A 24,183-nucleotide genomic window follows, 5' to 3' on the forward strand; every position below is an offset into this window, starting at 1 on the left:
TGCACCACCTCGCTGCACGTGAGCTCGAGACGGAACGAAGAGCCATTTTTGACCCACCCACCAGCCCCTGGTGACAGCAAGTGGTTTTGAATAAAGTTTGATGTGGTAACTCTAATTTTGTTTACAGGTTCGGATCATTATCGTGATGACTTTGAATATGCAATAAAGAATGGTCAATTTGTGGTATGTTTTGCAAATGAAGTTATCCTTCTCTAGTGTTGATCAGTAGCATGTTATTAATAAAGTTGTTGTTTTTACTGTCTTTTAGTAAATTAGTCATTTAGTTTAGAACTGTCGTATTTATTTTGGTCGGGCGGTAAGGTCATGATCGGTGAGCACTAATTGGAAGATCCCTATGAGTGGGCGTCACCCATTACGGATGGGAGCGCTCGAGGGAGGTGGCCATTGGCCCCTCAACGGGGTAGGCGGTCCCTTCTAAGGATGGGCCGCCGAAAGGAAAGGAAAGGCGGTCAAGGCCCCTTCCTGGGTAGGAGGGGCTACAGCCCCCTCCTGGAGAATTTCCCGGGGCCAGGTCATCTGCGACGGCAGATGTGGTAAGTTGTGTGGGGTTTGGGGGGGGGTCTACGCTACCTTCTAGATACCTCACACGAGTCCTCGGACGACCTTTAAGTGGCGTCGAGTTTATTGGGGCCCCCGTCAAGTCAAGGGAAATTGGTAGTTGCACTCGAGGTACACCTCGGTGGGTCGCCCCTCACAAGTGAGGGGGATATTTCTGGTTTAGGGATCTTGACACCGGTTACGACCTTGCCGTTGGCCCTTAAACGTTAGGATGTACAATTTCAAAATTTCAAGTTAAATGTTTTGTAGGATGTTAGTTCGGCTAGGAGAACCTTTGTATTAGAGAAAATGTTAAGGTTAGCCAAAACATCGCAATGTGGTAATGAAATTGTACATAATATGAAACTGTTATTTTAATGTTTTAATTTTGTTTCATATTTTAATAAATACGGCCGGGAGGGTCACTCCCTCCCGTCTTCTAAAAGTTCAGAACTGTTTCCGGTTTCCCATCCTTGGGGATTGTGTTGAGAGGGGGTGGCGGGTATCTCAGCCATAAGAAAGGTGATGTTTAATCAACCTGAAGTGATATGAGAAAAAAAAATTCATAATGTTGCTTCCGGGGGGCATCAGACTTTAAACTTTTAACACCTTTCAGAGAAGATTCTTGATGTAGTTCAACACCTGAAGGTAACTTATACACCTAGGGCCTCATTTATGGGAAATGACGCATCGCTGCGTGAAAGCAGTGATGCGTCACTTCTCAGTGCGCACTCCTTGCGACATGATTGATGCGTCATATTTATAATATGACGCATCATGTCGCAAGGAGTTACAGATACGTATGTATTCCTGACGTATCTGTAAGCGCAAAAGTGACGCATTGCTGGAGTGTGTCACAAAAGTGACGGAACTCCAGCAATGCGTACTTTCACATGGGCAAGTCCCATGTTGTTAGTGCCTGAGTCAGGCTTACGCCTGCCATGAAGCAGGCGTACGATATTGACGCATTTGCGTCCTAGAAGTGGCGCAGTGAAATCTCATAGATTTCACTGCATCACTTCCAGGACCCTTTCTTGCGTCAATATGCCCCCCTTGCATACATTATACCTGGCGCAGGTATAATGTTGCACAGGGGTTTACAAAGTGACGCATCTACCTAGATGCGTCACTTTGTAAATATGGCGCAACAAGGCGCGTTTTTTATGCCACTGGTGCGTCACAAAAAGTGACGCACCGGCGGCGTAAAAGTGACTCACAGCCTCATAAATGAGGCCCCTATTGTTCACCATTAGGAGTGGAATTTCTTCTCAATACATTTCGCTTGTGATGCATCACCCAACACTCACCTCTATCATTTTCTACGTCACCTAATAATCCATGGTCTTCAATTAATTTAACTTGAACTTGTGTTTTAAAATTTTGAATTGTTTTATGAGTTTAGTGAAAGAATTCCTGCATTGAACACATTCTAACCCGAAACCATAGGTTCGGTATACATAGATGTTTCTCATGCAATATAAACAAAAAAATACATAATTTTATTCTCTCATGACACTATTATTTGGTCATTCAAACTTTGGACAAATTGAAATTAAGTTGGTACAAGTTTGACTGTCCATTTGACCACCGAGCACGTGGTGGCAGTCCAACCACCGACACACTTCAGGGCGCTATCAGTGAAAGGCTAGCCAAAGTGGCCACCATTATAAATACAGCAGTTAAAAGGGACACATTTCTTGAATGAATGCTAGGCCTCATAGAAATGCTAGGGTCATCGTACCCCTCATCAAGGTAAGCTTTGTCTCATAACCCTTGCTTACTGATTTATACTATTTAAGTTAACTATTTATTTTTGATGTGGGATAATCACGTTTAAAAAGTGTCATCTCTTTTAATCATTTTAACAGTTGAATAGGAACATCTGCAAACAATGAGTTTATCTCTGCAAGCACATAAATGCAGAAATCATAATCAAGATTATAATCAACAACAAGTAATTCATCTGAATTATCTGGGGATGCTTCATCTTTTAACATTTAATTGTTTTCCTTATTATCAAGTCAAAATGATTTTTCAGTTTGTGTATTTTGCTAGCATTGCATTAATCAAAATTAGGCCCGGGCGAAACTTTGGTTCATGCTTGTGTAATTCTTGTAATTTGGGGAATTTCGCATTTTGCTTGTTGCACGTAATTCCCCAAATAATGCCCCTTTATGTAACAACGCACCCTTCGCAGTAACCATTTACTGCAAATGTACAATTTGTGGTACAAATTTGCCATGAACGGACATGAACAACAGAATGTGTGCATTGTACTACAACAGAACTGTTTTTTGCTGGGTTTTGTTTCCATCTGTCCTTGCGCGAATTTCGAACATCCCTAATCAAAATTAGGTTACTTAAAAATGGCCCTCAAAGTTTATAATGAACATAACATAAAGTGATAAGGTAGATTAGTCCCACAGAAAAGACAGTACCCAGCATAATCAGTATCAGACGATAAACTGTGAAATGGATTAGACAGGAGTAAAATGGATTTCACAAGAATAATAATAAAATTAAGATTAACAACAGTAGGAGACATAATAAACTATAAGTATAACTTACCAGTCTTGTAAATTTGGGCCTGATCTAGAGTTTATCAGATAGGGTACTCAAACATGTGTTTACCTTCACGAGGGTATCTGACGCCATACCTGTGATTCCTCATATGCCAGGGCATATGAGGAATCACAGGTATGCTGTCAGATACCCTCGTGAAGGTAAACACAGCATGTCCTGGATACAGTAGGTATATTAAACAACCGTTTAGAATATGGGCAGCACATTTATCAGTGTGACTCTATGTTTTTATCTTTGTTGTTGCGTGTCTATGTGTCTGTAGATTTAAGCGCTGAAAGTATCCAGAAATGTGTGGCAAAGGAAACCCCCAGCCCTGAAGAAGTTGCCGACCAAGATAGATAAGCAACAAAACATGTTGGCTTCTTATACATTAAAACGAAGCTCAACTGTAGAGTGTAGGTTTTAATAGGAGTAGATACCCAGCACAGAATAAAGAATATCACATAGCTAGGGATATCTAACCCACTTTTAGAAAGGATAGAGTACCGAATAGAGGTTCTTGTACCCAGGGGGGTAGGTGCACATGAATGTAACTAGGTAGAATCCCCTTTTGAGTTGTTTATTATTAGTTTCCCTTTTACATCATTTTTTGCAATTCATTTCATTTATGGTTAGAAGGAGCCAATGATGATAAGAGGAACAAACTGACAAGTACCAGTCAGCAGTTCCCTGGTGGTTGCTCCCGTGAGGTTCCTTACTTGCCCACTAGGCATGGGCGGATTTTGCGGATTCGCAATCCGCGGATTTGTGAATTTGCGGATTTGCGAATTCACAAAATCCGCGGATTTTGCGAATCCGCGGATTTGCGGATTTTGTGGTGGGGGGGGTCTTCTGTGCGAGTTCGTGTGCCTCTTGTGTATATAAAAGGTCAGAGAAAGATCAGTTCAGCAGATGAAGAGAAAAAAGCTCCTGGTCACAGGAACAGCACGGGTATTGCGCTCATGAAAGTCAAGGATGCAAAGGCCCCTATCCAGCATCACAGCTGATTTTCCACGGTAGATTTGGGAAGAAAGCAGACCTGTGCCCAGCCTACTCATGTAACTATTTTACAATGGCGCCAGCAAGCTGCCAGCGCCGTTGTAAAATAGTTACAAAGTTAGCTTGCACAGGAAGCACTTAGATAAAATAAAGCAGCACCTGCTTCGTTTTATCTAGTGGTTCCTGTGCAAGCTAACTTTATAACTATTTTACAACGGCGCTGGCAGCTTGCTGGCGCCATTGTAAAATAGTTACATAAGTGGGGGTTCAACTTTTGAACCCGTTACGTCCGCGGATTTTCTTTTGCGGATTTTGCGGGAAATCCGCAAAATTTGCGGATTGCGGATTTCCCAAAAATCCGCGAAATCCGCAGGCGTAACGGATTTCCCGCTCATGCCTATTGCCCACACACATTTTTCTATGGACACGTAGTAGATTGCCTGTATGATAGCCACGCAGGCACATGTAGACACACATGGGTTTTAGAAGATATTAAGAAGGCACACTCTGTCGAAATAAATATAGTGAGTGTTAGATTTAAGTAAATCCACACACATTAGTAGACAGGTGATGTTAGAAAGTATCGCCTATAAAGATTAGGACCAGGTTTTGTTGTTGAGCACATTGTGATTGGAGGGTAACCTGGGTCCTTAGTTTTTTTTCCCTCTAAGCTCCAATTTATGAGGACTAGCAAAATTGGGCCCCATTCCCCATCTAGTGGAAAAGGCCCGAAACTTGGGAGTCATTATTGACACTAAAATAAATTTTTCGGATCATGTGAATAAACTCACCTCTTCTACGTTTAACACACTCAGAATCATTAAAAAAGTCATGCCGTTCATACCTGCTAATCTGAAAAAGTTATTTGTAATCTCTCTAATCCTGTCCAAGATAGATTACTGCAACAGCTTGCTGTTGACTACCCAGAAGTACAATATCAATAAACTACAGGCTTTACAAAACACTGCAGCCAGAACTTTGCTGAGAATTCCCAAATTTTGCTCAGTATGGCATCAGCTAAGGAATCTACATTGGCTCCCCATAAAACAGAGAATGGCTTTTAAGGCTTTATGTCTAGCATATAAGGCAGTCCATGGTCTCGAGTCTGACTTTTCCGAAGAACAGTTTCAAACAATATTCCCTTACCAGAAATCTTCGGTCAGGAAAAGCACAATTATTAATAGTGCCTAAATTCAAACTTGCGCGATGGGGGAGGCAAAAGCATTGTGCGTGAAGCATCTAGAACATGGAACTTACTCCCTCTTGGTATAAAAACAGCAGCCAACCTCCTTGCTTTTAGGACAGCTGTAAAAACCTGGTTATTCAGGATGTAGTGCATCATTTTACCCTCACCTGATACTTGCATTAATTCTGCTACAGCGCTTAGATGCCTCGGGGTAGTAATGCGCTTTATAAACTTAACTAACAAAAGTGGTAGTCTATCAGAAACATGCCAATATCCCTGCCTGTCCAACATGGAGCCTAGAGCTATTTCAGTGTAGTGGATTCACTTTTTTAGGCTGCCCATACTTCAGTTAATGTATGCTGATATCTATAAAATATATGATTGGAAGAGCTCCCTTATGCTGGGTATCAAGTTCTAAAAGAATTCATGTTAGCTTAGCCTTTCAAAATGAAAGACCCCACGCTCCAGTTATTACATGCCTTGCTATGTACTTGCTAGACAAGGAAGAAAGGGGACTCAGTGGATGGTTAGATATGTTTGATCAGCTGCTGTAATGCGTACAATAATAGACTTTCAAAATATGTCTCCCTAATCTGTAGATAACTAGGAAATCTAGAATGTGACTCTTATAAGAACTAAAAAAAAAGTGATCATATTTTCCATCGCCAGAGAGAAATTAACTGATCGTGGGTTGTAGACAATGTTACATTTTAAAGGGGTCCCTACATGTTAATTACCAAAATAGCCTTCTGTGGAGCATATTTTAAATCTAATTATGAACTATCTCACTGTATTGCCTTGTGCATGCAACAACCTTACTCTACCTCTCTACTTGGTTCAATGCTCCTGGCATCCCAACAGAGAGGCCAGCACAATTGAAGACCAAATCCAGTCAAGCCCACAGCCCATGAAAGAGATCAGTAATAACAGCTCATGATAGTCGAGGTAGCTGAGTAGCTCAGACTTGTTTATATCTATACACAGCCAGATGCTCAGTCAAGAGCACACACCAGCATTTCCCAGAATCGATCTGCACCCAAAGCTGGACATATCCTACTCATTTGAGTTATATCCATGTTGACCACAAGCTCTGCCCAGCTCAGTCTTAAAGATTCGGCCCCACGCTAGAATACACCCATCGCAGCTATCTTAATCTCCCCATGACGCACTTTCCATATCTTTCAACATTAGGAGAAATTAAAACCAAGCTGAAATCTCTACACAAATAACTAGACTCCTGCTTACATCTCTGTATTTTCTTTGTGAACAACACAGTTCAAATATTGACTTTGAATAATAAATATGGGTTATACAGCTGGAATTAAGTAGCATTCCATGCAGATAATGACATGAAACTATTCTCTCCACATCACTAGTCAAGCCTTCAACAATGCATACTGGAAAAGGGAAAAATTGTAATAATTTTATTATTGTAAACACATTTCATTGTTTACTAATAATGTTTATTGCTAAAGTACAAAACAGAATCAGATTTGTGACCAAATTAATTTCACACAATTAGTTTTTATTTACAATATTTACAAATAAGTCTTTTTTTAAAGTAAATTATTATTTATTTTCATTTCTGTAAAGAATTATAGTATGATACATTTCTAGATAGATTTTTAAAAAATGTAATTAAAATTATGTAATTTTTTTTCAATCCAGTAAATGTTTTCTGCTGTATTATAATGGTAACAGTTTTTTATACATATCATGTAAAATAGTAAATAATTTGTAATACTGTTATTTACTACGTTAACTGAAAGATGGGATATAGTTTAAATAAAAGCTAATGTAATGTATATATTTGTTTTATTATTTGTTGTACTTCGGTTATTGAAATGATGCTAATTAAAATGTATGTTTAATATTTATTCATGGATTTACAATTTTATTTTCAAATAATGTAGTTTGTATTGTGTGATTGGTAATAAAAAATAAAACCTTTTAATTTGGCCATTGATGTTAGGATTTAGTATACTTTTTACATTTATAAAATATACTTGTATATATATATCATTGAGGTATTTGTCTTTGGTATCGTTTTTTGAATATACAATGTATTCAAAACTGTATGTTTTAAAATATATTTTAAAACAAATGTAATATCATTATTAGGTTGCTATGGTTTGGTTTCTAAACAATATTTCTGTAATATGTAGATTATGGCCTGTGTTTTTATATTTACAGAAAAATTTGAGCTTGTGGTTCAAGGCAGTGTAGACCTTGATATTTTCAGATATTATAGCTTTGGTAATTTGGTATTTAGCAGGATTGCTTTGGTAGTTTATAGAGCAATTGATTAGCAAGGGCTTGTTTCTGGAACAGGCGAGGATTGTTTTTTTTAATATTTTAATAAACTGCTAAAGAGTAAGGTAGGGTAGCTTTTCCAGGAGTTCCTTGGGAGGAGTAATGCCACCCTTCCACTTTTATGTTGGTTTTGTCTTCTTGAGATTTAGAGCAGTTCTAAATATTCCAACAGGGTATGTGGAATTAAGGTAATTCACCCACCAGTGACCTGAACAGTACATGCATCCAAAAATAGTGTCTTTGACGTAATCCAAGATGGGTGTGAATTCCTATCCAAAATTGGGTTTTTCATGGAGTAATCGTTGGCTTAATATAGATTTTTGTAGGTGTTGCAGCACCATAGTCTTTGAGTGAAATATAAGTAACAGCCTTTTATTTTTGTGTGAGGCAAGTCTTTAGGTATGTTTTGAATATGGGCTTGTTCAAAATTCATGACTATTTTGTGGGGGCGGTAATTGTTACCCTTAACTTTTAATATGGTCCATAATGTGTACTGCTCTATTTGGTAAGAGAGAGTGAATTAATAAAATGATTGTATTTCAGTACTCCCAATGTATTGTTTAGATCAGTGGAAAAGGCGCTGGACAGGTATTAAAATATGTTGCCTAATAACCATGCTGTGCATTATGTGTTATTACATTTATTTATTTATTTGAGTTTTATATAGCGCTGGCTAGACCCGGAGGTATCAGAGTGCTTTACATAAGAATCCACAAAATTACAGAATTACATCAGTTGCAAGTTACATCAGTTACAAGAAAACATTTCAAGAGCGTCGGAAGACGAAATAAATGGAGCTTAGAAGGGTAAGGGGGTGGGGTAAAGGTGTAGGAGGGAGAAAGGATGGAGATAGGTTGGATGGTAGAGACGATGGAGAAACTGCCCAAAGTCCGGATGGGTAGGTGACAGCCGAGGGGGAAGTCCACAGCCCATCTCCTCTATAGCTGTCAGGTAGCTCCACCAGGCATCAGTCAAGCGGCTAGGTCTTAATGAGAAAACAATTAGAGAGAAAAGAGGAGGGATAAATGGAGCGTAAAGAAGAAAGTGGGTGGAGTAAAGGGGTAGGAGGGAGAGTAAGGCAGAGAGACGAAGTAAGGTCTGCCGAATGTCCGGCTGGGTAGGTGACGGTCGAAAGGGTTGTCCAGAGCCAATCTCCTCTATAGCTATCAAGTAGCTCCACCGGCAATGGTCAAAAAGCTAGGTCTCTACGGTCGGAGATAGGTTCAAGATTTGGTATCCTGTAGGGTAGGCCAGATAGGGGATGTGTTCGAGGTGTGGTTTAAGTCTGTTTTTTTCTCAGAGGAGTAGCACAACGTGGTAGGGAACACTGTGGCAGGCAAGGGATTGACGGGTAGTAAAAGGGAGGGCTTAAAATTTTGCTTGCCAGGAAATCATGGTGGCTGTCATGCCCCTCATTACAGACCTGACCATGGGGAGCATTCATAGAAAGACCTGTGAATCGGTAGCTCCCTTGCAGAAATGAGAGCTGACCCAATCCCAAGGCAGCAGATATTAACCCCCCCCCCACAGGCTACAGGGACTGATGGTTGATAAGGAGATCTCGTTTTAAAACCAGGCGCTGACTTAAGAGTTCATGCTACCACTCCCAGATTGCACCATTTAGCATACTTTGTGCTGTCTCATATCGAGTTGTAGCCATAATTTGAAGCAGAAAGCAAAGATATTAGGATCCACAGACAACCCCAAAACAGACAAATAAACTGTTGCTGCCGTAGCTCTTTGTGCACCATTCCTACTGGGCCCATGCTGTGGAGATTGGGGCGATAATGCTAAATTCTAGCAGTCCGTCGCTGCTCCTTACACTGCGGGGTGTATTGTCAATCCAGAGAAAGAAGAAATCCCAAATCTGCCATGGCTAAATTGCAGGTTCTTGCGCCAGCACAGTAATGCTTGTTAGCATGCCTTATGCGTTGGCTGTGCTCCCCTCCCCATGAATCTCGCTGATACGTGGTGGATCGTTACCTGGGACATGTATATTTGGCCATCTCCCAACCTCCAGAACGGCATGCCAGTGGACTGGTGCAGTATTCACCCGGCCGTGGGACTAGATAGGCCAGTGGCCCGGTTGCTCATCAATGCCTCCTGGGGTTCAGATATGTCTGGCTGTTACAATTCCCAAGTGCTTTTGAATTATGTCTCCCCACAACACAGCAATAGTCAACAATAGGCAGGGATTCCAGTTTACGTCTATTTGTGGCCCCCATTTCTAAATTCATACTCTCTATGATGTTTCCAGGAGCCTCTCCAGTCCCTGGTCCAGTAATAGTGGAGCCGGGGGCCGGCCGTGCCGTGAAGCGTCTTCCGAACCTCCCGGGTGATTTCCGCTATATGCAGTGTGTCTTCTGCCCTCTTTGTCTATCAGGGCAGGGTTTTCTGGACATCCGGTGCAGCCCACGCCCGCTTCACATCAATGTAGTGTTTGCGGCCGCCCCAGCTGTCGTCCCCCTCCTCCACCATTACTTCCCAGTGCAATCCAGGCATTCGAATTACACTTAGCTGTGTGTTAGTCACGTACACATCAGGCAGTTATAGCAGTGTTCAGCCTATCGCTGCTATGCTCATTGCTTTAGCACTTATCTGTTGGGCGGTTAGCTTTCCTCTCTCAACATTCTTCGGAGTCGCCAGAGAACGCCAACAGTTTAGTAGCTTCCTCCATTGGCCCTCAAAAGTATTATTCTTACTTCTTTTTTCCTAGCAAACAAGATAAAGTTAATTTTGTGTAAGTTTATTTCAGGTGGCTTGGCATATCTATCTTTGACTCTTTCAGGTACTGCAGGGGCTCTTCTTTCTGCTTTTCAGATTCTTGTAATTATTCTCTTTAGATTTGGGATTTGTGGCAATTCGTCTGTGGCCTCTTCAGGAACATTGGGAGAAGAGTGTTTTACAATTGTTACTGTTGGTGCTGAAGGTGTTTGCTTTTAATAAGTCTTGCTAATACTAACTTGGATTTCTGCAAATTTTGAAGGCTGGTTATTTACTTTGTCATTTTCACCAGTATCATTAATAGTGATTTCATGATCAAAGCAATGGTTTTAGTACTATTTTGTGTACTTTTATTGCGTTGTCTCACTGGTGATGATCTCCTTAGTGTAAGTTCAGCTCATGTCTATCAGGAGAGGCTTACCTTTCTGTGACTTCTTGAAATATTGTGGGCATTTTTTTACATTTGCATATGTTAAGTGAGGTGGGGTAGGTTCCCTAGAGTAGAGAGTTGTAGGTGAATGAATGAATGAATGAATGAAATGAAATTTATAAATGCGCTACTAAGCCCGAAGGCATCAAGGCGCCTAACCAAAAAGGAAATCATAAAAAGGCAAATCCAGAGCTAAGGGTAGGCTTTGGCAAATAGCCAGGTCTTAAGGGCCCTCCTAGAAGCTTGCATTGAGGGTAGGGACTTAATTTCAGCCGGCAAAGTGTTCCACAACTTTGGAGCAAGACTCGAAAAGGCTCTGCCACCCCACTTGGCTCTACGAACACGGGGGACTGATAACACAGATTTATTGGCAGAGCGCAGAGTTCTGGAGGGGGTATAAGGAACCAGCAGGTCCCTTAAGCCTCCAGATCTGTTTGTAGCCAGAGCCCCATAGATCAAACACAGGGACTTAAAGGAGATCCTGGCCTCAATCGGAAGCCAATGTAATGTCTTTCTCGCAGCAGTGGCTGAGGCACACTTAGGTAAATCCAGTACAAACTTGGCTGCGGCGTTCTGCACCATTGGAAGTGGCAGTAGCAGACACGTGTTTATACCTAGATATAAGGCATTACAATAGTCAAGTCTGGAGCCTATTAATGCTACTACAACTTGCTTTCTGGCTTGTGGGGACAGATAGTGTTTAATCTTCCGCAGGATATTTATTATGCCCCAACAAGTGGAGATAGTCCTGTTAACTTGCTGACCCATCCCCAGGGTTGGGTCAATCATGACTCCTAAGTTCCTGGCCAGGGCAGTGGGTGTCGGACAAACGCCCAAAGATGTAGGCCACCATTCCGCAGACCAAATGGGTCTAAATAGGTCAGCACAGACGTATTGGTTGCAAGTGAAGAGAAACGCCAAGACGGTGACCTCCGGTTAGAGGTCCGGTTAGAGGCTGAACTGGCAGGAGCAGTGATAATGAAGCTGCATCTGTCATGTCTTCATGACTCATCCCAGATGCGAGTGGTTGCTTTGCAAGAGGGAGTTCGGATGTCTCCCACCGGTGAACTTTCCTTTTAATATGTAGCCCATAATGTGATGGGAAGCATATTTGACCAAACATGGCAATAATAGATGTGTTATTCATCTGACATATTTGTTTCCATACAGCTAAATAGAGACCGCAACTCATATGCACCGTTGGAAGTTGTTTGAATCCCGAAACTCCATTTGTAAACACATAAGCCGAATGGTGTGGCGTGACTATGCTTGCTCACATTGTTGGGTAAAATTAAGACATATTATATAACGGATTGAGGCTTGCTCACGTTTTGGGCAATAACAATAATTAGCCTAGGGGTCTGGAAGATGCATGGATTCACATATAGAGTTAACCGTAGACCTTGGTTTGTTTCACTAATGGTGCAAGTAATTAGATGATAGAGAGGGAGCCACTACAAAGCTGGTGGTGGCTTGGACTCTCCAACTCAGTCTCCCTGGTGACACAAATGCATCCTGGATGAAGTTGGAAGGAGTTTGATGATTGATGTATAGGTACCACGTTAGACCCATTTTTGATTTTATCCTGATCTGGATATAGGATACTTCAGCAAAGTGGTGGTGTGTTGAGTTATGGGGCCACCAATGGATTGGTCGTTGTTGCCCATATGTGATTTCATTAAATGGAGAGTGCTGGTAATAAGGTCCTTCCGCTTTTCACTTCATAGGTGTGAGAGTTGGGTGAAAGCATCTATCTTGAGGAGACCCCTCGAAGATATTGAGGTAAAAACATGGACAAACAACCCCCGAATGGAGATGAAATGAACAGAAGGACTGGCTTACTTCATAAAAGCTACCACAGATACTTTAAAACCTTGGGAGCGTACATAACCATTGGGGATTGCACATTGAGTTGGTGGTGTAAATATGGTCTATTCTTTGTATTATGCATGCACTGCTTCCTCTGGACAATTACTTCACTTTTACACACTATTCCTGTATTTGTTCTCATATGTATGAAAAAATATATGATGAAAATTCTGCCTGTCCAGCACACAATTTATTGAATATCTATGTATCATTATTGAGTAATTGACACTGAAGAATGGCTGTGATTGAAATGAACTGTATGTTGTAAGTAGAATTCAGAGCCTTCATACTACTGGATGATTACTCTGGATTCGAATAAGTATCACGTGACTTTATATATTGAATTGGGAAGCAGCCTTTACAATGCGGGCTGATCCATGCGTGATGTTTCCACGCAAGTGGAACAATGCTTGCCTAAACCATGCTTCTGCATTAACCAAACATATGCCTTAACCATATGCGTGGTTAAGGCAGTCAGGGGTCTAGATTTACAGATGGGCAGGGAGAGAAACTGGAAGGATAGGGAGAGAAAGCTCCGGGACGCCTGGTAAGAAAGCTGGGACCAGATTTGGGTGGGGTCGTTTTTAGGAGTTGTGGGTCGATTTTAGGGCTTGGGGCGGGGGTTGAAGTAGTTTTTGGGCAGGGGGCAGGGTTTTAGAGCTCAGTTGGGGGGTCGGGCAGCCACGGCCCGTGGAGGGAGTTGCGGTGGGGCAGGTAGGCGGGGCGGGGAGGGGCAGGTTGGGGGGGGGTGATAAAAACCGGCATATGGATATTTAGAGGTAAGTAAACAATTTAATTAACAAAACGAATTTCGTAGCGTGCCCTGCATCGCATTTTGCGATGCAGGGCACGCTACGAAATTCGTTTTGGGGAGGGGCAGTTTTCAGGGGTGGGGTCCGTTTTAGGGCTCAGGCTGGGGGGGGGGTGGGAGGGGTCGTTTTATGGCAGGGGCAGGGTTTTATGTCTCAGGGTAGGGAGTAGGGAAAGGGGCATTTTTTTGGCCTGAGGATCCTTTTTGGGGCTCTGGGTGGGCAGGCTAGAGTTGGGTAGTTTTTTGGGCAGGGGTGAGTGTTAGGGCTCAGAGTGAGAAGGCAGGGGTAGTTTTAAGGGATGGGACAGGGTGGATTGGAGGGCTGGGTTTTTGGGTGTTAGGGTGCAAGACAGAGGGTTTAGGGTGTGCACTTTACCATGCATATCCCTTTAGCAATCATGCCTTTACAATGAAAATCACTGTAAAGGCTGCGTGGTAAAGGCCTGTGTGGTAAAGACGAGGTCATGTTTCAGACAGTGTTGTTTAGGCATGCGTTGTTGTATCATACAACCATTGATTTACCTTTCTGTGAGCTAATGTAACTGGCTAATATGAACATTGTAGAATCTGTGAATGATATACGTGAAAGAAATATACATTAACTTTAATTTTATTAAATGTATTTATGAAGTAGTTATATATAGATAAAATGTTTTCACCTAGTTTCAATTTCATATTTATCTCCTTTTATCTTGTTTCTTTGAGGGCGAGTGTTAGACGTATCAGCCTTGGTGTGTTCTTCCCCATAAGCAATGCTAAAGTGCTTGTGCTCTCTCTCTAAAATATGGTACAATTGACTTATACTTAATTGACAGATTCAATTTACTTATAAGTCCCTCATATCTGGTACTACATGTACCTAGGGCCAGTAAATTAAATGCTACTAGAGGGCCTATAGCACCCTCATGAGTAGCACTTTAAATCATTGCTCCAAGTGCAAGCTGGCTGGCTTCTGTCTGAGCTAACGGGACTTAACATACTCCAAAGGCCTGGCCTCTGCCAGAGTGAATCCTAACCCACAGGTGCTGCCAGAAAGGTCCTGGTCCCCTGAAAGTAGTGTTAGAGGTCTGTCTAACCCTAAAAGTTGGGACTTATAAGTATTCACCAAAAAGTGCAAGACGAACAGACAGAAGACCCGGACCTACCTGCCAGCCAATCTGCCAAAGGTGCAACCCTGTAATGTATCGAAAGCCAATCTGAATGTCCTATTGATGTCTAACTTTTTACATTTTATAAAATATATACTGTTGTACCATTCTAATGTAACAGGGAAAATAAACTTGCAATGCAGTGTCAAAGCAATCTTAATTGCCAACCACACATTGTGGTTAAATGCCCCTACAACTAAACAGACACTGTCCATGCTCCACAAAATTATTTAATATTTAAGAAAATCACTTCTCTTCACATGAGATGTTTGTTAGCAAAATAACCAGATCTTAATCTAACATTCAAATAAGTAAAAGGCAATCTCAAGGGGGCATTTCTCTGGATTTAAAAGCTGTTTATCAGAGTCAAGAAATTAGGAGGCAGTGCCACCAGAGGCGGCTCCTCCACTAAGGCGGAGGAGCATCACCCCACTGCTTTCAGCACGGCAAAAAAGGAAAAATAAAATTATAATAGCGCAATGTTATTATAATTTTATATTTCTGTGGTGGGGCAGTTTTGTGGGGTGGGGCTAGGCTGCACAGAGGGAGGAGTTGTGGCACCCTCCTAAGTGCGCATGAATGTTTGGCCCGCCCTATGGGACCTGCCAAACATTCATGCGCACTTTGCATGTTCTCCACCCAGGCTGCATTACAGCCTGGGTGGAGAACATGCCCAGGCTCCCATTACCTATCGGAGAACCGAACCGCGGTGCTCAGACCAATCACAATGCTGCATTGCAGCGTTGTGATTGGCTTTGGAGAGTCTATCCTGCTTGCTGTTTGAAAAGAAGCTAGGAAGAGGATGGAGAGTTTTGGGAGAGAGGCAGCGGCTGGCAGCCAGTCGGCAGGTGAGTGATCTTTTCTATTCCCACCTTCTTTCCTCCCCCCCCCCGCTCAGCCCCACTAATGCTTCAAGGGAGCAGCTGCGACTGAGTCCTGCTACTCAGCCCCTGATAGGACTGCTTATATGGAAGCACTGTAGCCAGAAAGGCAAACAAAAAAGCCACACCCTGGCAGGCCGCATAGGGGCTAGCTCCAACTACAATAAAGAACTCTTCAACATTGTTAGAGAGTTTTCCTGTCTTTCTGACACCATAAATGCAAACCCCATCCGAGGAACCCAGGAACTCTGCAACACCCTGGTGACTACTTCCACAACAAGATACTCATCATCTACATCAACTTTGATCCCCAACCTACCGACCTCCACAGCCTCCTCATGACAACAGATGTCACCGACAATCCTCCAATCATCACACAGGACACGACGGCCATGATGAAATCCATCCACTCAGTAGCACCCATGGACCCCTGTCCCCACCACTTCTTCAACATCAGCAGCAAGGAAATCAGCATCAAATTCACTGCCATCCTCAAAGCATCCATCATCACGGGCACATTCCCCAAGCAGTGGAATCACCCAATGGTCAGACCTCTCCTGAAGAAATCCTCTGCCAACTCCAGAGAACTCATGAACTACGTTCCCATCTCTATGCTCCCCCTCCCCATCAAAGTCCTTGAGGAAACCATCAACCAACAACTCTCCGAACACCTAGACAACAACCTACTGGACATATAACAGACCAGTTTCCACACCAACCACAGCACCGAGACTGTTCTGATCGCTTCCACAGACAACATCAGAACCGTCATCGACCAGGTTGACACAGCGGCTCTGATCCTCCTCGATCTCACAGCAGCATTCGACACAGTATCCCACCACACCCTCATCAGGAGGCTCCACCACATCGGGATCCAGGGGAATCCCTTCAGACTGATTTGCATCCTTCCTCACAGGATAAACCCAGAGAATTTGCTGACCTCCGTTAACATCAAAACCCAAGAGCATCATCTGTGGTGTCCTGCAAGGATCATCCTTCAGCCCCACCCTGTTCAACACCTACATGATGCCCCTGGTCAACATTGTCAGAATCCATGGCATTAACGTAATCTCCCACGCAAACAACACCCAGCTCACTCTCAGAAGATCCTTTCACCACCAGGACCAACTTCCACAACAGCATGAAAAGCGTCACCAATTGGATGAAAGCCAACAGCCTGAAACTCAACATGGACAAGACGGAAGTGCTGATCTGTGGAAACAACACCTCCCCATGGAACGACACCTCGTGGCCCACAAACTGAGACCCACATCCTCACCAACAACCTCTCCCGCAATTTCGGCATCATCCTTGACAGCAAACTCATCATGAAACGTCAGATCAACAGAGTCGCCTGTGCCTGCTTCCACATGCTTTGCATGCTCTGAAAGATTTTCAGATGACACCCTGTCAACACATGGAAAACCATCACTCAAGCCCTAGTCACCAGCCGCCTCACCTGGGACAAAACACTCTATGCAGGAATCTCCACACTACTCCTAAAAAGATTGCAGACCATTCGAAACTTAGGGTAAGACTCATCTTGGATCTCCCCAAAAAAGGGCCCAAATCACCCCCTACCTCAAGAACCTCTACTGCCTCTCCATCTAGAAAAGAAGCCAGTTCAATATGTTGACACATGCTTACCAGTCCCTTCATGATCAAGGACCATCATACATCAACTACCACTGAGCTCCCACCAACCCTCCAGACACCTGCCCTCTGCCACCCTTGCCCTTGCCCATACTCCTTGCATCTGTGCATGCTACAGCGAAAGTCGCTACCTCGCCACAAAGCCTTGGAACGACCTTCTCCTTCACCTCCGAACAGCATCCTTACTCACAGAATTTAGAAAGGGACTCAAGACATGGCTCTTCGACTGATAGCAGCAGGATCCCAGTGCCTGGATACCCTCACAGGTGATTAACCACACTCTATAAATCCTTACTGATTGATTGATTGATTGATTGATTAAGAACTCGTAAAGTGTCACAATTCCTGAGGGGGGTAGCTCCAAAGATTGACTGGCCACATTTCTCTGTGTGCACATATAAACAGCACCTGTGCCTGATTCACTCTACTGCTGATGTCACAGGAGTGATCACAAGGGATGTAGTAGAGGGTGCAGTAAGTGTGAGTGCCCTCATGAAGATGGCACTCATAAACACTGATGTGTGCCATCTTTGAATTGAGCAGTCTTTAGTGCAAATGTCTGATTAAAGATCTTTACACACAGATTATTGTATCTGTTGCTTGATTGATGAGCTTAAGCAACCCCAACTACTACAGTGCACGAAGTTGTGACTGCTCGCCCTCTCTACTATAAGAGTCAAATGCAGAAGGGATTGAAACTTGCCTTGTTTTCAGTGCTAGGGTAGGCTGGGCTCCAGTACATCACTGACAAGTGACCTCAACTCTGATGGTTGATGCCTAGTAGTAGTCCCTGCTTGCCCCATGATCCCTCAAACAGGGTCTGACAGCTATTTCACATTCTATGGTTATAGTGTCGGTATCCATATTGCAGTAATATCCAGGAGTGGCTTGATGTGCCAATAAAATGGAGCCGATTCACGACAGTAAGAAAAATTTGTGAAAACTACCTGATTCATAGTTTACCTTTGTGAATGATCATAGTCTGTTTAAAGTTTTTACATGAATTCTTGTGGGGTTTTTTTGTTTGCATAAATAACCCGAGCATGACATAATGCATACAAACGTGTTTGACATTAGAATGGATAACTTATGCCTATTTTCTCATTTACATTGTTGTCAACTTTTTTGCAGTAAATGCAAAAATATATCCCCTTCATGCTCACCCCCTATTAAAATTGAATGCACAGTTGCACTTGACCTCACTTTAAACAAGAATTATACCTGAACCATTCCAGGGTAGTTACGAGTGCCGATAAATGGGGGAATGCAATTTAAATGATGTGTCATTAATAACTCAGTAAATATATGAATAATTCGGGCATGCGTAGACTGATATTTTTCAAGCACGAAACACACTTAGGCCCTAGATACACTTTGGGCCTCATTTATGAGAAGTGACGCATCGCTGCGTGAAAGCAGCGATGCATCACTTCTCAGTGCGCACTCCTTGCGACATTCCTGATGCATCATATTTAATGTATGACGCATCATGTCGCAAGGAGTTACAGATACGTCAGTATTTCTGACATATCTGTAAGCGCAAAAGTGACGCATTGCTGGAGTGTGTCACAAAAGTGACGCAACTCCAGCAATGCGTCCTTTCACATGGGGCAAGCCCCATGTGAAAGGGCCTGCGTCAGTCTTACGCCTGCTGTGAGGCAGGCGAAGATTTTGACGCCACGGCGTCCTAAAAGTGACGCAGTGAAATATGATAGATTTCACTGCGTCACTTCTACGACCCTTCCTTGCGTCAATACGCCCCCATTGCATACATTATACCTGGCGCAGGTATAATGTGGCGCAGGGGTTTACAAAGTGACGCATCTACCTAGATGCGTCACTTGGTAAAAGAGGCGCAACAAGGCGCACTTTTTACGCCACTGTTGCGTCACAAAAAGTGACGCACCGGCGGCGTAAAAGTGATGCACAGCCTCATAAATGAGGCCCCTTGTGTTTTGGTCACTACGTTTGATTTTTATTGACAGGCTTTCCTTTCATATTCGTCTAAAACTACTATCATTAGCAAGCAACACAATCTAGTGTGTTATTCATTTTCTTGAGAAAGACTTCTCTTATTGATATATTTAAACAAGCACACAAAGGAAAAAGTTGGAAGTAGCTACATATGTCTTTTTTGGCCCTGTTCTGGTGTGAGAAGAAAAATAAGAAATAGAATGTTCATAGTGTGCAAGAATCAAAGGGTCAAAGAGCAACAGACAACGTAAAAGTTCACTGGTTGCACGAACACTTTGCTTTGCCCAGTTTTGATGCTGATAAACCAAATCTTTTTCAAGGAATAAGATAGATGCGAGTCTGAAAAAAGATGCAACTTGTGTATGCGTACTTTACACCCATGTCACAAGCTTGAAAAGTGCGCACTATACACTATTCATGTGTGCAAAACATTTACAAATAGATTACATTTGTGGAGTGGTCCATAGAATACAGTTCAAATGTTGTGATTACCCACATGGTCACAGCTTGCTGATAGTTAAAAACGTTTTACTTTTATCTGCAATTATCTGAATCCAGAAATGGCCATTCATTTGAGATGCAAATAGTGAAGAAAATACCCAAAATGTGTTATTGTCGACATATAAGAAGTGACAGCATTCACTAGACATATGTTTTCATTTAAAGTAAAATAAAACGTTTGCAGGATTAAAACTAAAACCCAAACATGGCCAGGATCACAAAACTGTCTTCCAATTGGTAGGAGTCACTTGCCCCAGTAAATTCAGGAGTTATGTCATGAGTACACCGGTAATAACACCTAGTCACAGAAAAAAAAATGTTTATGTCTAGGCCCCTATGTGTTTAATATTCAGAACTGTAATTTGACGAGCACTTTCTCTTCATAATAACAATTGTCCCTCTAGGCCCTTTGTCATTACAGAAATACACTACTATTGGGCTGTTCTTCACAACTCATGGAAAAACGCACATGTTGCACTACTTACATTACACCTTGCCGCTCGGGTTTCAGCCACACCGTCAGAGTGAATGACGAAGTGAATCTAACAGCAGGTGGCGAGGAGTAGCAATCCCTGCGATTACGAAAAATAAAACTGGCTGTCCCGCTGCCGGACCCCGGGGGCACGTCATTCGTGTCTTCTGTAATGCAGGTGCCGCGGCCTTTCGAGAACAGGTTGGTGTGTGGGGGTGTCGAAGACCTGTGTGGGCAATCCTGGATGCAGAATCGCTGTGTGCAGGACTGGAGGCTTTTGGCATCCACCGAGCTCTGACAAAAGGTGCTCCGTTCCGGGTGACCGCAGGTCGCGTTCGAAGGGGCCACAGTGACACTTTTAAAGGCAGCAACATTTTCAAGCTTCGGGAACAGTCCCCGCGACGCAGCCGAGGGTGCATAAAAATTGGCTAAGAGAAATATTTCAAGTGGAAAACGTAGAAGGCCTCTTCGAGACGGCTCTCGGCCATTCATTGTAACAATACAAAATGCCAAGTGATCAAATTGATCTAAATTAATAATAAAGCACGTTCAGGCCGCGGCATCTTCAACCAAAGGCAAGTAATCCGATACTTCGGTGGTAGGCAAACTGAATTAAGGGCGGCTGGGGAAGGTAACACCATATGCTGTCCGGGGAGCTGTTTTACAGAGGCAGGTAGCTGGCACCTGTGTAAAAAAGAACATATCCATGTAAGACATAATAATTCATGTCAAGCAGCTATTAGAGAAATAAAGTTACAGCTAGAGGGGAGTCCATGGGGAAAAACAGACATTTCGAAAACGTTCTTATTTAAAAAACTAGGGAACAATAAAACATATTTTTGATCCTACATATGTTACACTGAAAAATAAAACAGTGCTTCCTTAATTTAAATGGAATGATTTGCACTCTTTAATAAAAATACAAACATGATTATTTAACCTTTTTCCTACAAACTGCTTAAAATATTTCCAAAAAACGTGGGAGAAAACATTTGCACGTGATAATGTGGAAGGCACATCCTTTTTTTGCCACTGTACTCCAATTTAAAAACAGAAATACATCACCAGATGAGAGTAAATATGGCTTCAGATGCTAAAACACCTTGTCTGAATTCAAATACTAAATGAACTTGTGATCATCCGGCCCACGAACTTTACTTATATTTCTCTGTATTAAAATAGTCACTCAAAACTAACCCCAAAACATAATGAAGTAGCAGCAGGAGTGGATGACAGAGAAGTGCGGCCTTCATTAGGCCTCGGTTTCAGTAGGTGGGATTTCACCCATTAACCTAGCATCTGCTCATTCAATCACATTGCATAATCAATTGGTGAGGCCTGTATTTCCCTGCCTAAATAAGGCTACTGTGCAATGGTGAAGTGCATATATGCCATGGCATAATGCACAAGCCCAAAGCCACTCATTACCCTGTGCTATGCTCCAAACAGATGGTAAAAACATACCTGCCCTGCATAAACTGGCTTGGTTTGGAAATTGCAATATTCTCTTTCTGCCATGCTTTCTTTAACGGTACCCTATTAACAAACATGCATGAGCCTTGCATGTAAAAAAGAATTTCTATTTTAGGCAATACAAATTCCCAAAGTGATGATCTCTGACTAGTCCCGTGGAGTGTTTTCTTGCTTGGTGTTCATGTTTTGACACTGCGTTTCACTGTGAGTTTGCAAACATACTTTGCACAAATAACAAACAGGGCATCTTGCACTTGGAAGCTTTCAGATTGATACATTGTAATTGTATGAAACCTGCAATTCTGAAAGCTAATCACTACTTCATAGTCTTGTTACCCATCACCGTCCTCCATGCCTCTTTTCTCTCTCCTCAACTTTTTCAGCAATCCCCATCAAAGGAAATGCACAAACAATGCATTTTAAAGGTACAACATCTAAGCACACAGTAAGCAAATTGAAATACATGTAGTCTCACCATAAACCTGCTACTAAATTCCTTCCCTTGAAAAATTGTTTCTGCACATCGAAGATTTATAATGAAAAGTGGCTGCAATTTAAACCGCTTCATCATTCTGTGGCATTCTTCTTCGCTTACCTATTTATAGAGAGTTACACTGTATTTTCTAAGTACCCCCAGTCTGAGTGACACACACCGACGTGCAATGCTATGTTTCACATGCACATTTCAGTTTTCTTAGAAAGCAATGTTTGGAGTAATTCGCTTACCATGCTAGTGTAGCAAATTCAGAGGCAAACATGCATAGGACCAACGATAAAATACATATGAAAAGGAATGCAATATTTAGTAAGCATGTGAAGCATTTGCACATGTTATACATCATGTGTGCTGTTAAGGATACAATAGTTGAACCAACACCAGTTTATTCTTAGTGCATCAGTGTTATAACCCTTTTAAATCATCGTGCTGACGACAGAGTGAAACCACCTCACAGAAGGCGGGATTAGAGGATTTACTGTAAACAAAGAAACACGGCCTGCATTAGAGCTCGATTTTGCATTAAAAAAACTGACAGATTGAAGACGGTCAAAGAGGCCAAAGAGAGGATGTTTCCGAAGAAAAAAAATTGCGAATTGTTCATATGTCATTGATGTGCACTCCCGTTCTTAAAACCCGAAAAGTGAAGTTATGTCACAAAAGATGAACTATTTATACGCAGCAACACGCAGCAGCGGCCTCGCGGTACGGTACAGGAGTTTGCATTAGCGTACACTGCACAATATATGACGGTAAACTTTAAAGCGAAGACCTTCGGCCAGACTCCTACCTTCTTTTCTCCATTTGAGCAGCTCCAGTAGAACAGAGGACACTCACCGCCACCCGTCTCCGAGTGGCATGCCGCCGTTTACGAGTATCCACGATGTTTATCGAAAAGAACGCGCGCTCGAAAGGCTGCGCTAGTAATTGCACTTGGTAATGAAGTGGCGCAGCCGCTGTTTATTCCACAAGTCGCCGGGACGGCCGAGCTCGCGCCGCCGCCTCCCGTCTCAACAAGTGGCCGTACGGCAGGCACGCGGCGCGCCGTTGCTAGGGAACCGCGGCCAGGGCAGAGTTGCTGTCAGCAGCAGCTACGCAAAATGACACTGCAGATGGCGACTTACTTCTAGCGGCTTCCCCCGTTCTAATTAGGCTTTGTGTCTGTTCCCAATCCTGCGTCTAATTAGCACCTGTCGTTGGTAGACCACGCACGTTTGGGTTTTACATTTTTTCAAATTTTAGTTACATTTAATTCTCCCTACTTCAGAGAGTTGCAGGATGTAACCGTTTTTTGTTGAAGTTAGGAGTGAAAGACAGGTTGAAGTACTCCGTCTGAATGACTGGTGTAGTGCAATTGTAGAATTTAAAGTGATTCAAAGGAGGGGGCTTGGAGCCGCTTTGCAGAAACTTTTAATTGATGCATGCAAAAAAGAACAGGGCAAGCCCAGGTCTAATATATTTCCTCCTTCTGTCAGAGGAGAAGGAGCAAACGCCTTTTGCACCTATACAAACATAAAACAAACTGATTTCACATAGTAAATCGTGGAGAAAATGCATTTAACTACATTTTCAAATGTGAAAGCTCTAACAACATTGAAACATTATTTTGTGTTACATAAGTAGCAAAGTAGTGCAAAAAAGTGTCTACACCTGTTGATGTTCTTGGGTTATGATTTCTTTGCCAAAACATGCACATGTAAATTAAATTGTACGCAGACAGTTGTTATGTATATTCATTAATGCGTCCATAATCATCAATAAATCTTTATTCGGAGTCAGATAGTAAAACCATAAAAGCCCAAATTAAAATATTGTAAATGCAATCCACACAGGGGCATACCAGTTTTAACAGTAATATGTGCAACAAAAAATTCCAGGATACCAAGGCTCCGAAAATACACAAAAGGTACCAGATGAACGAATCACTCAGAATAATACAGTAAAAAAAAGCAACAACTCATAAACTGGTTGATGAAGGAACAGGCGAGCAAAGAAAAGCAAAATGCATGTGCCTGGAAAAGTATCAAGGAACATGCTAGTTAGTCACAACTAACCCTGAGCCTGATGGCAGATTCAAAAAAATGAAGCATGTAAAAAATAGTGCCACCAAGAGCATTTGTAAAAAAATAAAAG

General features: G+C 42.4%; 1 protein-coding gene across 1 annotated transcript in view; it reads right to left on the reverse strand.

The window, feature by feature from the left end:
* The window catches only part of USH2A (usherin), a 2,319,650-nt gene extending 2,299,077 nt beyond the window's left edge, over positions 1–20,573 (reverse strand). Inside the window, exon 1 of the mRNA XM_086925936.1 lies at positions 20,095–20,573. Coding sequence (XP_086782062.1) covers positions 20,095–20,573 — 479 coding nt within the window. The remainder of the gene's footprint in view (positions 1–20,094) is intronic.
* Positions 20,574–24,183: the final 3,610 nt, after the last annotated feature.

This window comes from Lissotriton vulgaris, chromosome 6 (genome assembly GCF_964263255.1).
Source record: "Lissotriton vulgaris chromosome 6, aLisVul1.2, whole genome shotgun sequence".
Taxonomy (NCBI): Eukaryota; Metazoa; Chordata; class Amphibia; order Caudata; family Salamandridae; genus Lissotriton; species Lissotriton vulgaris.